This window comes from Clarias gariepinus, chromosome 11 (genome assembly GCF_024256425.1).
Source record: "Clarias gariepinus isolate MV-2021 ecotype Netherlands chromosome 11, CGAR_prim_01v2, whole genome shotgun sequence".
Taxonomy (NCBI): Eukaryota; Metazoa; Chordata; class Actinopteri; order Siluriformes; family Clariidae; genus Clarias; species Clarias gariepinus.
In genome coordinates, this window is record NC_071110.1 from 20,822,082 (window position 1) to 20,837,758 (window position 15,677).

A 15,677-nucleotide genomic window follows, 5' to 3' on the forward strand; every position below is an offset into this window, starting at 1 on the left:
TGCAGCTGTGAAAGAGTAATAATGAAATAAACTTCCACTTTCAGCATAAAAGTAAAAAAGAGCAAAAAAAGAACAGAATGCCAGAATGATGGGATGAAAGGACAAAAGGTGAAATATGAATATAGAAGGTTGAGTAAAACAGAGAGGAGCTGACGGCCTCAGAAAGCCTCGCTCTGACCTGAACTCAAAAGCCTGAAGAATCACCTTTCACCTGTATCCCTCTGCCTAATGTTCTAATACACTTCTACTACTGATCCAGTACTGAATATAAGCAGATAATGAACATATTATCTATTAATATACTTATATATTTTGATATTTAGCGACAAAAATCCAAAGGAAGATGTTTAGCATTTCGTGTTTTGCTTTAGTTACTGTACACACTCACCTACGAAGAGAACAAGGCAGGGGCCTTCATGGAGCTGCACTGCATTGGACTCGCTGAGCTCGAGCACAGGCCGCGGATGCCAGGGGAAAAGATGGCATTCTGGGTCATTGAGCACCTCCACTCGGCCCTGCCGCGTGATCATGTGACCCTCCGTGTCCAGCAAAATCAGTGTGGGGATTCCTGCAGCATGTGCAAGGACACACACATTTATTTATTTACATTAAAGTGTATCTAGTACAACTGTATTGTTGTCTACTGGTTGTAGGACAATATTTACTCTCCTAACCTCACTCATACGTACACACACACACACACACACACACACACACACACACCACAGAGAGCACTAGAATCTGTCGGAGCCTCTATTTGAGCTCGGCTCTGTGGCTGCACCACGTCAGGAAGCGAGCAGTTTTTGGGCAGCGACTGTGTCGATTCCCGCAACCAGCAAGAATTCCTCTCATTCCAGCCGAGTCTGGCCGAGAGCCAACAAGAACTGACTGACCGCCTCTAAGGGGAAGAGATGAGAGAGAGATAACGAGAGAAGGAACCGCACGGGGAGGAAAAGAGACGGAGGGGGACGCACCAGAGTAATAAAGTATAACAGGAGAGAGAACTCATTGTTTTTCTATAAACGAAAGTGTAGAGTTCTGCTCATTTCTTTCTCTCTCTCTCTCTCTCTTTTTTCTTCCTTTTTCCTTTCATTTTCTTTACATCTTTCCTTCTGTCTCTTATGCTTTCTTCTTTCTTTTTAAATTTTGTTTTCCATTTTCTTTCATTTTATTTACTGGTGTTCTTTCCTTCCCTTTCTTTGAATTACCTTTCCACTTGATCATTCCCACAAGCCTTCTTTAAGTTTCTTTTTCTTTTCATATTTCATTGTTTTTCTACATTTCTCCATTTTTTGCCTTGTTCCTTTTGCTTATATGATTCCTTTTCCTTATGTTTCTTTTTTCCTTCCTTTTGTTTCATCTTTTCTTTCTTCCTTTCTTAATTCCTCGTTTTCATTTTGTCTCTAATTGTGCTTTTTTATTTCCCCTTCAACTTTCATTTCTTTATCTTTCTTACTGTCTGCATTTGCTATTATCCTTTTTTCTCTGTCTTTTTTTATTTCTTTCCTTGTTTCTTTCATTTTCGTTCCTTTTTTTTCAATATTTCTGTCCTTTTTCTTTATTCCCTCTGTTTTTCTTTTTCACTTTCTTTATCTTCCTCCCATTTTTTTTTCTTTCTTTCTTTCTTTCTTTCTTTCTTTCTTCCTTTTTCCAGTTTTCTTTCACATGTTCATCTGGGTTGAGATCTAGTGAGTGAAAGTCGTATCACATGACTGATATCATCCACCTTCTCCTCCTCCTCCCCAGTGACCCTGTGTTTTGGATGTGGCAATGACACTCTAGTAGAGACCACGCCCACCAGGACATAACTCTTCCATCATAGAATAAAGAATGGTTTGCAGTGATGCTTCTCCCTTAGGAAACCAGGAGACTCTAAGCAAAAATAAATACACCTCCACCCCCATGGTGTCACCCTAAACATGTCTGTGATTGCTTGGAATTCATTCAGTGTTATCTTGACCTTGTCTCTCACCAGCCAATCAGCTGCCCACATGCCTGCAGCGACCCCTGACGTGAAACAGCAGCAACACCAGGCATTACAGCTGCAGGGATCAGTACAACAGGCTCTGAGAGGCAGACCGTGATAACAGCTGTACATCTGATGTGGAACTAAACAAGATTCCCCAGAGGCAGAACAGGAATCTTACTGAAAATACCTTCCAGCTTTGGCCTTTACATAGACAGCTCTAACGCTGGGACGAGACACGTTTAGCAACTCAACAGCAAACTTGATCAGCTGCCCACATTCCTCAAACTCCACAGCTGTGCTTCTCTCCTTTCCTCTTCCTGTCCTTCTTCTTATATTCGTATGCTTTTCTTCCTCATCTCAGCCACAGAACACCAATACCAATCCCCCCTTCCCAAACACACCCCCTGGCAGATACACACCTTGTATGCCATAGAGTCTGTTGAGGCGAGATCTCCTGGCCTCATCTGCGTATGGCACTGCCAGCCATGGCATCTCGCTGAAATACTGCATAAAGGAATCTTCTGACCTGCAAACACAACCATCAGGTTTTTTATATTTAGTTTGGCTTATATTTAGGACCAACCTAAATCATTATCCCTTTCCCTCTTTTCCTTTTCTTCCCGTCCTTTTCCCATTTTCTTTTTCATTCTTTTTGTCTTTCTTTCAGTTTAGGTTTTATGTAGAAGTTCACAGCAAATAAAAAACAAAAAGGCTCTTTTCGTCTCTCTGTCCTCATTAAAAAAACTGCTAAATATACAGTGTACAATATTGAGCTACGTCTGAACTGCAAGTACACCTTTTCATGGTGTATAAATGAATAGATATCAGAGCTACAGAAAAATACTATATAAAACATATATTACAGGTTAACACGTTTAATGAGCTAAATAATTAATGGCGATTAATGATTAATCCCTAGTCACATCCCTAGTGTGTAAAAGTCTGTAAAAATCTTTACCTGTCAGCGCTCACAAACACTATCTCAAACTTGTTTCCAGACTCTTTCACCTTCCGATAAGACTCCACCAGCACTCGGGTCAGACTTCGGCAGGGAGGGCACTGTTTCCACACACACACACACACACACACACACACACACACAACAAGAAAAGAGCAGTGAGTCTCATCCTTCTCTCCCTCTCTCTTTCCACCCAATCAGGTCCATAACAAGTGTACCATAGATCTACTTCGATGCTGTAGATTTGTAGCTGTTCCTTGCCACTGATGTGTCTGACTTGATCAATATGGATTTCAATGCCTTCAATCCACTGAATTAAAAAAAACAACAACACAGTTACACATATTAGCTTGTCTGAGGTTACCTGAGCTTATGCAATTTTGTGTTCATGGTCAAAAATCAAATGAGAGTTGATAGCAGCAACCCTGGATGGAGCTGCTTGTTTTTTATTGATTGGCAAAGTGTTTTTCCTGACAAACTACAGATGCTGTTTCATCAAACCAAAGGACTTTTTTGGATGATTTGACCTGCATTTCCACTGGGTCCTACTGTCTAACAGTGACGGACAAAGAATGCAAATCTGTACTTCAGTAAAAACAGATACATCCCTCTGTATCCTTATATCTATATCCTATATTCTTTAATATAATAAAGTGCCCCATTTACATTTCTACCTAAGAAAATGTTCCCTGTCTTCACATTTACTTAAGTATTAAGCTTCTGCTTTCAAACGCCTGCTACGTGTGGTGTTTTATGGAGGGAAGGCAAATCAGGCCTTTACATATAATAGTCAGCAGAGGGCGATATTAGCACTTTAAATGCTACACACCACTGTGGATACAGAATACAACGCCATGCAGAAATGTAGTTAAGTAAAAAATACAGATATTTGATATATTTATCTTATATTTTATATCTTATATTTGATATAGCATGTAGTGGAGTAAAAGTGTCCACTAATAAAATAACTCAGGTGAAGCACGTATGCATGAAAACAATAGGTTACTTGCGTAACCCCGGTTCTCTGATAGCATTAAGTGAGGTGTCTCACTATGGGATACGCCCCTTCCGCGTATTCTTCAGAAGCCCTATTACACTACGCCAGCCCCAATTGGCTGGCAGACGTGACGCTGTGTCTGGGAGTGACCTCCCCCCCCTCCGTATAAAAGGGGCAGCACAGCGTCACTTCGCTATTCAAAACAAGCAACCTCTTCCTCGCTTCACACAGCAAGGAGGGTCATCTGGTGAGACACCTCACTTAATGCTATCAGAGAACCGGGGTTACGCAAGTAACCTATTGTTCTCTTTCAAGCATACGTTTCGGTGTCTCACTATGGGATATTCTAACTCCCGTATTGTCAGATAGCCTGTCTTGAAGTCTTCTGCCAACCATACCCAAAGCCTTCAGGGCTGAACGAGTTTTAGTCTTTAGATTCTGTCCCTACGCTCAGTACTGCATGAGCCAAAGTCTGAGCTGTAACGTCCAGTTTGTAAAATCTGGCAAATGTGTGCGGAGATGACCAGCTCGCCGCTTTACATATATCCTGTAATGTGATTCCCTTAAGGAGAGCCCAGGAACTTGACATTCCCCTTGTCGAGTGCGCGCGTACGCCAGTTGGGGGTTCTAGACCCTTGCTGGAATAAGCCAATGAAATCGCTTCCACTATCCAATGTGATAAGCGCTGTTTAGTGATCGGTTTCCCTGTACGAGGTTTCGTCCAAGAAACGAACAGCTGATCACTTTCCCTTAGACCTCTGGTCCGCTCTGTATAGATGCGCAGAGCGCGCACAGGGCACAGCGTGTTTAGCTTTTGCTGCTCTGATGAAGCAAAAGGAGGTGGATGGAAGGCCCTTAACTCAAAAGGGTTTATCGCACTAATGACTTTAGGCATGAATGCCGGGTTAGGTTTCATAATTACTCCTGCATCCCCGGACATGAACTGTAAGCATGCTGGATGCACAGAAAGAGCATGAATCTCACTCACGCGCTTCGCTGAGACCAAAGCTACTAATAGTGCGGTCTTAAAAGACAGTGCCTTGAAATCAGCCTTGTCTAGTGGTTCAAATGGGGACATAGACAATGCATCAAGCACCAACCCCAAATCCCATGATGGGGTAAGTGGTTTAGAGACCGGCAGGGCGCGGCGCGCGCCCCTCATGAATCTGCATATCAAAGGATGTTGTCCCACTGTTTTATCATCAAAACCAATGTGACAAGCCGATGTAGCAGCCAGAAACACTTTTATGGTTGAGAACGCTTTGCCTTTGTCTATCATTTCCTGAAGGAATGAAAGAACTACTGCCACTGAACACTGAAAAGGAATCTCGTGTCTAGTTGCACACCAGCGTTCGAACACATTCCATTTACAATCATAAAGAGATCTAGTTGATGCCGCCCTGGCATTCTGTATGGTTTTGATAACACTGTCGGGTAGACCAGTTTTACTTAAGTTGGACCACTCACGGGCCAGGCCCATAGTGCCAATCGTTCCGGATGAGGATGGAAGATTTCCCCCTCCTCTTGTGACAGAAGGTCTCTGCGCTGCGGGAGAGACCACGGCTCGTCGTACAGCATATGTATAATCTCTGCAAGCCAGTGTTTCCCCGGCCATCTCGGGGCTATTAGTATTAGTCTCATACCTTCCTCCCTTACTCTGCAGAGTGTTGGTGATATGAGCGCTATCGGTGGGAATGCGTATAGGAGAGTGCGAGGCCACTCGTGTGCCAGCGCGTCTATTCCCAGGGGCGCGCTCTGGTCCTTCAGGGAAAAGAACAGGTGACACTGGGCATTGTCTTGGGACGCGAACAGATCCACTGTCGCTCTGCCATACATGCCCCAGATCTGTTCGATCACTTCTCTGTTCAGTTTCCACTCCCCGTAGAGGGGATTTCCCCTGGACAGCAGATCCGCGCCCCGATTCATCACACCCTGTACGTGTGTCGCTCTCAGGGATAGAAGGTTGACACTGCCCCATAAGATCAGTCTGCGTGCTAACGTGTGCAGAAGGAGTGATCTGAGGCCTCCCTGACGATTTATGTAGGCTACAACTGTCGTGTTGTCCGTTCTCACAAGGACATGTTCTCCTTTCAGAAAAGGAAGAAAATGCTTTAGCGTCAGAAAAACAGCTAGCATTTCTAGATAGTTTATGTGAAGATTGGTCATATGCTGACCCCATCTCCCATTCACTATTCTGCCCTCGTGAATGCCCCCCCAACCGGACAGCGACGCGTCCGTCGTTATTATCTTCCTGTGCCGAACTACACCCATGGATACCCCTTGAGTCAGAAAGTTCGGGCGTTTCCACTGGCGCAGTGCCAGAACTGCCTCTGACGTCACTCTTACCCTTTTCCGTGAGTGACGTACCGGGTCCAGCCTTTGGGACGCTACCCAGCGCTGGAGTTCCCTCATATGTAGTCTCCCTAGCGGGATAACCATCAGGGCTGAGGCCATCAGTCCTAATAATCTGAGGCATGTACGAAAGGAAACCTTGTTTCCCCTCTGAAAGTGGGTCATGCAACAGGTGAATCTTTTCACCCTGTCTGCCGATAGTCGCGCCCTGAAGTTCACTGAGTCCAGCGACAGTCCCAGATACACTATGGACCGTGTGGGAGTTAAAACACTCTTTTCTGTGTTCAATCTTAGTCCCAGTTTCTGTATATGTTCCAGAAGTATCGCTGTGTGCTCTCTCGCTTCTTGTTCCGAGCGAGCTGTCACAAGCCAATCGTCTATGTAAGTAGCGAGACGAATGCCTTTCTCCCTGAGCGGGGTGAGCGCCGCTTCTGTACATTTTATAAATACTCTGGGGCTGAGGGACAAGCCGAATGGTAGCACCAGATATTCGTATACCACACCAAGGAAGGCAAATCTCAGAAACTTCCTGTGTGGTGGGTATATCTTTATGTGAAAATATGCGTCCTTCAGATCGATTGATGTGAACCAATCTCCCTGGCGCACTATTTGTAGGAGTGTAGAATGCGTGAGCATTCTGAATCTGTATCTCCTTAGGTATACGTTCAACGCACGTAGATCTAGTATTGGGCGGAGGGCTTGAGTTCCCTTCTTTGGGACGAGAAAATATCTCGAGTAAAACCCGCTGTGGCTCTCCTCTGGTGGAACCACTCTTATTGCCTTTTTGTTCAACAGAGAGGAAATTTCCTCCTGAAGGACATGCTTCAACTCCCCCTTCACCTGGGAATGAATTATCCCTTTGAATTTTGGAGGGGAAGTTGCGAATTGCAGTCTGTACCCGAATTGTATTGTCTTTAATACCCAGCGGGACTGCGTGCATTCTTGCCAGCTGCGTATCTGCAGTGTTCTGGCGCCCTCGCGCGGCTGAGTCACAGACGGTTCTGTGGTCTGTACTGCGCATGCGCGGGCACTTAGCGCTTTGACAGAATCTGTGTGATCCATCACCTCTGTGGGAGCGACAGCTCCCCGAGGTGACGTCATATTTTGGTTTATTGATATGTTTTGCAACATTTTTTGGGGAGATATATTTTTTGATATTTTTTGGGGGTTCAGTAAAAGCTTTATTGGGGTTTGAACGTGAGACATGCTTGTGATATATTGATGTATGTACACTGCTGCACCGTTCCTCTTTCGCTTTACTGTCTTGCCCCTGGCCCACCCGGGCTCTCCCCTCCACACAGAACAACTTCGGACCTCGGAACTCGTCCTTTTCAACATTTCAGGGTCGGGAACTAGCGAAATGGGGGGCTGTTGGTTCCCTTCCCGAGGAAAGACCCCATCAAACGGCCTTCTTCTTCCTCCTCACTCCCTGAAGATGGGGTTGAGGATGAGGATGGGGTTGAGGAGCAGGCTGTGCCGTCTGAGTTGCCGCTGGCGGATAGTTTCTTCTCTGCCAAGGAGATCTTTGCTCTGCGACTCCGCCTTGGCCAGCTGAGCTTGTGTTCGGCCTCTGCCTTTTGGGGATGCGATAACTGGGGGAAGGGCGGGCTGTGACCTGTGCGAAGGTCTGCCTGAGTGGCGGGGGGGGGGGGGGTGCCGCCTGTGCCTTCCTGGGCATACAAAGCTGTAGCGCCTCGTCATCCCTTTTCTCCTCACATCTCTTTTGCATCAGGGTGAGAGCCGAGCCGAAAATTTCGTCAGCCACCACTGGTGCATCTAAGATAGACTCTTTCTCTCTGTCGGAGAGATTCGCCAAGTTGAGCCACCGGCCTCTCTCCTGAATGACCATCGTGGCCATTGCTTTCCCCGCGGCTTGTACCGCGCACCTCTGAAGCCTCAGAGAGAGATCTGTCACTATACAGATCTCCTCCCACTGTGTCTGACCTGGTGTGGCCGAGGCTTCGTCCTGCAGCTCCGCTTGGTACGCGGTCAGCAGAGAGGTCGCGTTTAGAGCTCTGACGCAGAGCGCGACTGCCTTGTATGCACGTTCCGTCATGTTTGACTGGAAGCGCTCCGTTTTCGACGGCAACGACGGATTTGCAGCCGCCGTGTGTCTCGGGAGCAAGTGCGCAGCCACTAACCGTTCCATAGGGGGCATCCTGAAAAGTCCCTCTCTTTCCATGCCCTCCACGTCGAGTGCAGATCCCCCCTGCACTGGCGTCTTGCTCGTAAACGGTTTTTCCTTCCATGTCACCGCGAGCTCCTCCAGGAGCTCTGGGAAGACTGGAAGGAGCTGCCGTGCCGCCCGTTTCGCTCTCGGCAGCCTCTTACCTTCGTAGCGAGACTTTGCAGTCTCCGCCACTACAGTCGGCCACTGAATATTCAGCTTTTCCGCGGCGCGTTTGCACACGTCCTGCAGGTCGACGCTCAGGAGCGGGGATGGTGCCCCGTCCATAGCTTCAGCGGCTCCTGCCGCGGCAAGAGGCTGTGCTGAGTGCACGGGTGGAAGGAAAGGGGAGTCCTCGAGATCCTCCTCTTCCTCAGAAAGGAGAAAGTCGGACTGACCCTCTTCCTCGAAGTCTAGCGCGCCTTCCTCTTCGTCAGTGCTGAGCACACTGGGTAGAGGGGCGCAGACGTCGAGCTGTTCACCCCAGGATAAGGCTGCCGTGGTGGGCAGCTCCACAGGGATGGATACCTGTGGGGTGGCAGCTGGAGTGGGGCTAGGTGAGAGGAGTGGGTCGAGGCCCGACAGGCTGGCTTGGCGCGCTAGCCTGCGACGAAGGCTCTTCGCGGTGAAGCGTGCGCAGTGTTCGCATGAACCGGGGTTGTCTAGCGCTAGTTGCGCATGTTTCAGCCCAAGACACGACGAGCAGACCTGGTGTGTGTCTTTGCTCGAAATTTTGTTCCCACAAACACAAATACGCACGTCTCCTCCCTCTCTAACCTTAGCGGTCTGCGTTGCTGCAGCCATATTGTTTTTAAAAACGGTCCTAGAATCAACTGGAGTGTCGATAAAAGGAGCTAGGCGAAAGACGGTGTGGTGACCAGTCGTTCTGAAAGATAGGCTTCTGGTGTGAAGCGAGAAGAGGTTTTTGAATAGCGAAGTGACGCTGTGCTGCCCCTTTTATACGGAGGGGGGGGAGGTCACTCCCAGACACAGCGTCACATCTGCCAGCCAATTGGGGCTGGCGTAGTGTAATAGGGCTTCTGAAGAATACGCGGAAGGGGCGTATCCCATAGTGAGACACCGAAACGTATGCTTGAAAGAGAACTGTATTTAGTACCGAAACAAAGTACATGTGCTTGGTTACCTCCAAGCTAATCAGAAGTAGGAGGTATTACGATTTCACTTTTTTTTTTCAAATGAATACAATCGAAATGAGAAACAAGAGATTCCTGTTTTTACTTACAGTATTCTATTACTCTAATACATTTTGTTGTTTCTTTCTCAGACCTCATACAAATCTTGATTTAGTTTATTTGTCTTTTAATATTTTAAATAAAACAAAATACAGTGAAAATCCTGCTCTATGTTAGTCTGTGTGTCACTGTGACTGGAGCACAAGCTGACTCAGCATTTTGTACTAGACGATTGCTGAGTGAGTGGAAGAAGAAACATGACATAAGTGCACAACCAGGGACTGAGCTTAGAGCAAAACCTTGAAGTCACTAGCGGGTTTCAGACCAGTTGTGACTTTACCCTACACTGGTCTGTGGCTTAAGGGTGAAAATGCAGAGACACTGCTGGTAAAAATGCTCTATGAGTGGACTGTTACTAGGTCAAGATGTTGAAAGCAAGTGGAAATAAATGAGGTCTTGGTGTTCACTTGCTTCTTGATGAAAATTGATATTTCAGACACATGCTACTAATCGGACTAGATCGATTAGTAACTTTTACCAAGTCTGAACTGCAAGCAAGAACATTTATCTATATTCATGCACAAGATCACAACATACTGACACAGAACACATTAAGTACAGTGGACGCACAGTTTAGGAAATGGCAATTTGCTATTCGGCGATAATGTACATGTGACAAATAACTGAATCTTAAGGAAAGCTGATGTGGGGGAAAAATATATTTTTTAAATTCTGTATTTACCAAAATAAGGAAAGCTGCACATCTATTACAGTGTTAGTTGAATTAATTGGTTTTATCAAAACAGGCAGGTTCAAATTTAGATGCTCTTACCCAGTTAGACTTGCATAAAATATATCCTTACACTGGTTTTCTAGGTTACCATCAGTCAAACACTGCTGGGAAGGATTTAAAACCCAAATACAGTGGAAACTTGGATTATGAGCATAATTCATTCCGGAAGCGAGCTTGCATTACAAAACGCTCTTTAATTTATCCATAAGAAATAATGCATGCACACACACGCACATTAAAGGAAAGACTGTTTTATCTGCAAAATTAGCAAGGAACATCGCTAATGACACCCGCATGAGCGCATACTAACACTTTTTTATTTTTACTTTACACTGCTGTTAAGTAAAAAAACAAACAAACAAATGAACCTGCACACTTTAGGAATCACGACTGAGCAGAGTTTCTGTGTAGACCAGAGAGTGTGTGTCTATAGATGTGTGGGAAGCCGAGAGGGGTGGGAGGGGGGCTGTAAAAGCGAGAGTGTGAAGGAGCACGGTGTCACGCGTGCGCACACATAATGACTAACTACTGAGAAAATTTTTTTTAGAGGATTTTAATCCTCTAATGAGACTTTTGCTTTATACGCGCAGACACACTTCTGGTATAAGAAACAGTAAACGCGCGCTGTACACACGCGCTTACAAACACAAAATAAAATATGTTTTATGTGCACACACATGCTCACAGTGTTATAGTAAACAGTATATGCGCGCACGGATGTAGATTATACCAGTAAGGGACGAGCACTAAGACCCAGCAGGGGAGACGATTACCCACAATTCCGCAGCGCAAGAGAGAGAAAAACCATTAGCTCAGTTGTGATCCCATGACGCTCTGCAAACCCGTTACTCGCAATCCAAGGTTCTATTGTAGCTAAAAACCACATAGTCTTCCTTATCTTTAGTCATTGTTTAAAGATTGCCTTTCGGCTGTATGGACATCTAGAGGAAATGTATGGACATTTCACGAACAAGATGGTGAGATAATTCGAGCAGTGCTGGAAGGTTGGAGAGAACATGGTGCAGTGTGGGGTATGTTTAGTTTTGTCTGTTAGATCAGGCAACCCTGGGTTATATTACATAAAATTACATACTGAACAAACTTGCAGCAATGCTAAATATCACATCTGTACTGTGGCTCTCTTGCTCTGGTCATGAATGAAGTGTAGAGGGGCTTTTAAGTAAAAGTGACATATGTCTGTAATAATGACAAAAAACATGTTCTTATGGATTCATGAAGCCTGAAATGTTACATATCCCATGTGCGAAAAAGAAAAATTTAAGCAATGAAGTGTGTGAACCTCACTCACCCAGTGAGCAGAAAAGTAAACCCCCACATAGGAGCCCTCCAGGGTGCTGCTGTCTGTCGTCTGCCTGTTGTTACTGAGCAGGGGTCCGGCCACCACCTCTGCAAACGGCTTCGGCCCCCATGGGAACTCCAGACCTGAGAAACATTACATTTAGGTATTTGTCAGACGCTCTTATCCAGAGCAACTTATAAAGGTGCTTTGAAGGTTCCGGCATTGAATAGATCCTTACATTAATCAATAATTTACTAAAGTACCATCAGTCAAACACTGTTGGAAGGTTATTTTTTTCTTTTTTCTTTTTTGGATTAACCCAAATATCTAACAAACAGATTGGTCTTTAGTCATTGCTAGAAAATTGCCAGTGATTTGGGTGTATGAACCTCTACAGGAAAAGAAACGTCCAGATGCATGTCTTCCTTGATCACTCAGGAATTACTGGTACTAGTCGAGCAATGCTGGAAGACCGGAGCGAACGTAGTGCAGTGCGGGGTGTGATTAGAGCTTTGAGGGAAGTGGGTGCAGGGTCGTTTTTAGCTTAATAGCTTTGTAATCAGTGCTTTTCAGATACATAAATAAAGCACTTATATTACACAAAACAGTCCATGCATATGCGGTGTGCATACAGTATGTCCTCCATATATTCCTACATACAGGTGCATTTTAATAAATTAGAAAGTCATCAAAAAAGTTTATTTATTTCAGTAATTTAATTCAAGAAATTAAACTCCTATATTTTAGGGATTCATTACACACAGACTGATATATTTCAGGTTTTTATTTCTTTTAATTTTGATGATTATGGCTTACAGCTAATGAAAACCCAAAATTCCCTAAGCATGAATTACTGCAGGAATGCAGCGTGGCATGGAGGCGATCAGTCAGTGGCACTGCTGAGGTGTTATAGAGGCCCAGGATGCTGTAACAGCGGCTATCAGCAGTTGTAGTCCATGTCCTGGATTTATCTGTGTTTGGTGGCTCTTGAAGCACCAACTCAAGCTGCTGTCCACCCCTTGTGAATCTTCCCCAAATCCTTGAATGGGCTTCATTTCACAACCCTCTCCAGGTGTTGCTAGTGCAACTTTTTCTAACACATTTTCCTCTTCCATTTAAATTTCTATTAACGTGCTTGGATAGGGTGTCAATGATCGTCTTTTGGACAACTGTCAAGTCAGTAGAATTCCCCATAATTGTGTCCATGATTGTGTCCCTACTGAACCAGACGGAGACCATTTAAAGAGTCATAAAATCAGTTGATTAGAGTGCGACACCATGAGTCTCCAATAGAGAACTTAACTATGAAATTTAAAGGAATAACACTTGAAATATATCATTCTGAGTGTAATGAATTTAAATATGATTTTCATTTTTAAAATGAATTACTGAAATAAATCAACTTCTTTTTAAAGAATTTTTAACTAATTTTAAAGGAGTTTTCACAGGTGTATTTGGCCGAGATCGAGGTAACATACCGGCATCGTTTCATCGCTAGCGCCTCACGGGTAGAGAAGACATGCTAATTTAAATTTAAATGGGAAAAAAAAAAAAAACTTTAAAAAAGTCATTAGTTCATCTCATTCATCAGCATTCAATAGATAGCGCTGTACATTTTTTCATACACGCTTATGAGTGAGCAATTGAAATCTACTTAATAAACGCAATTCCACACCTTCATTCTGCTCACTTTATGGCAACACGTACAAATTTATAGTTAATTCCAAAATGTAATAGATGGCATTGTAAATTTTTTTAAAATGCGCTTATGAGTGTGAAATTAAATCCATGCAAACAAAGTCGCTGACACATCTGGCATATAAATGCTTATATATTTATAAGCCAAGCACCCCCCTTCACTTTCTCTCTCTTCACTGCATGCTCATTACGTTCCACCCTCCCAGAGAGCATTGTTTGAGAAAAAAAAAAATGTGGAAAGCTTTTTATGGTCAACAGAGCAGGCTACACTCTATGAAAGTGCCCTTATATAAGTGCCTTTTTGACAAGAGCTTCATTAGGCCCAGAGGGCGCGTCCCACTGAGCAGCTCCTGCTCCAGTGCTATTGTTGAGTGAGTGCTGAAGTGCTCTCTATCGCCTCGCTGCAGGCCAGTGCTCAGAGAAAGGCCTCCTATAGAGCGATCGTTCAACGCGGCACATATTCTCTCTCTCTCGCTCTCTTCTGTGCAGCATTCGAGCACCAAGCGATCAACACTCCCTGCAAAGCACAAGCTGAATATAGACGCATTGTCACACCCTATTAACAGACCGTGAATCATTAATATTAGTTAATGCATGAACACACACACAAAGCACATGTTAATCCCACTTAGAGGTAAGGCTTTCTGAGAAAGTCTTCAGGACACTTGCTTCCTCTCTATAACTTGAGTGACAATCAGATCTGACAAACTAACTTATGGAGGTCTACATTAGCTGCAACGGAATGCATAAAAACTTAAGAGACTATTTTGCTCTTTAATAAGAACAGATCATTTATAATCATTTAGCAAAATGCTGTGTTACACAAGGAACAAAACGCTTACTGGAAAATATTCATCTTAGGGTAGGACCACGACACCACTTTGTTAGTAATCATTTTTCCACATCAGCCTTCTCCTTTGCTTTTTACTCCTAACGTTCCAAAGCCATGAGTTTTATCCTCATCTAAGACACTAATATTAGCAAACACTCGCCAGAGAAACCTACACATATTTACATCATCATTTTACCTTTCCTTATACCAGTTACAGCATGAACACATTCTCACACATGCGCGCACACACACACACACACACACACAATTGCCTGGGGCAACCTAAGCTTCTGGTAGTCTTTGTCACTCAACATGACTAAGAAACACTTACTTCCAAACACTTTTATTGTCACACAGACTCACAAACGGCCAACCACATGACACGTAGGAGACGAATAGAAACACAGACCATAACAAAAACAGACCTGTAACCTGGAAACAAAATGATTTCCCAGCATGGCTCAGTGGAGATCACGAAATGCTGGATTGGTAACATCATAAACGGTTTAGTGAGTTGCACCTGTAAACCAGCTGGTTAACACGGTTTGAACAGACTGTTAAAACCAGAGGAGGAGAAGAAATGTAAGTTTGTAGCTGTCAGAATTCTAAGAGTGTGCAGGATGCATTAGTCTGTAGGAGGAGGACGGTCTGAAGCTGAAACTAGAGCGTCGAACTGCAGGCAGAGCCAACGACATGATGACAGACAGGCTTGACAAATAATTATGGCTGTCTGGGAAATTTACAGAAAACGGATTTCTGGCATTCAGCCGAATATGACAAATAAACTCTGGCCAAATCTTTCCCATGTCTTTTGCATAATTTATTTAAATATGTCAAACATCTTTTTAAGGAAACTGTAACTATATCAAAATAGCAAAATGATGTGAAAACATTTCGGAATATGTGATGTGGATCAATAGCCAGTCTAAAAAAAAACACAAAAACTACCCTGTACACACAGCTAGTCTGCCTACAGATAAAGCTGGCTAGCTAAGTGGGAACTATGAACAAGCTGCAGGATAGCTAAACTAGCCCAAGAAACCAATATAAGCAGACACGAACTGTTAAAGTGGCCATAATATACCTGCGCTGTCATGAAAAAGTAAGCCTACCTAGAGCTAGCGACCAAGCCTAGCCTAGCCCAGATTAGTGTGTGAGAAACTCTTTTAAACATCAAGACCGACTGGCCATCTCTACCACTACCGTCCGCATCACCTCCCCAGCACAGCAGTGGCTCAACGCTTAAGCCTCTGGGTTACTGATCAGAATGTTTTGGGTTCAAGCCTCAGAACTGACCTTGGTCAAGGCCCTTAACCCTTTTTACTCAAAGGATACTGTATCATGGCGGATCCTGTGCTCTGACCACAACTTTCTAACAAGCTGGAATATGCAACGAAAAACATACAAAAAAAATTTAC

General features: G+C 44.3%; 1 protein-coding gene across 1 annotated transcript in view; it reads right to left on the minus strand.

Annotated features, from left to right (window-relative positions):
* The window catches only part of nxn (nucleoredoxin), a 68,516-nt gene that overhangs the window by 7,319 nt on the left and 45,520 nt on the right, over window positions 1-15,677 (minus strand). Inside the window, exons 3-6 of the mRNA XM_053507021.1 lie at window positions 11,739-11,872; window positions 2,928-3,028; window positions 2,389-2,495; window positions 389-568 (exon numbers count right to left, since the gene is read on the minus strand). Of these exons, the coding sequence (XP_053362996.1) occupies window positions 389-568; window positions 2,389-2,495; window positions 2,928-3,028; window positions 11,739-11,872 (522 nt within the window). The remainder of the gene's footprint in view (window positions 1-388; window positions 569-2,388; window positions 2,496-2,927; window positions 3,029-11,738; window positions 11,873-15,677) is intronic.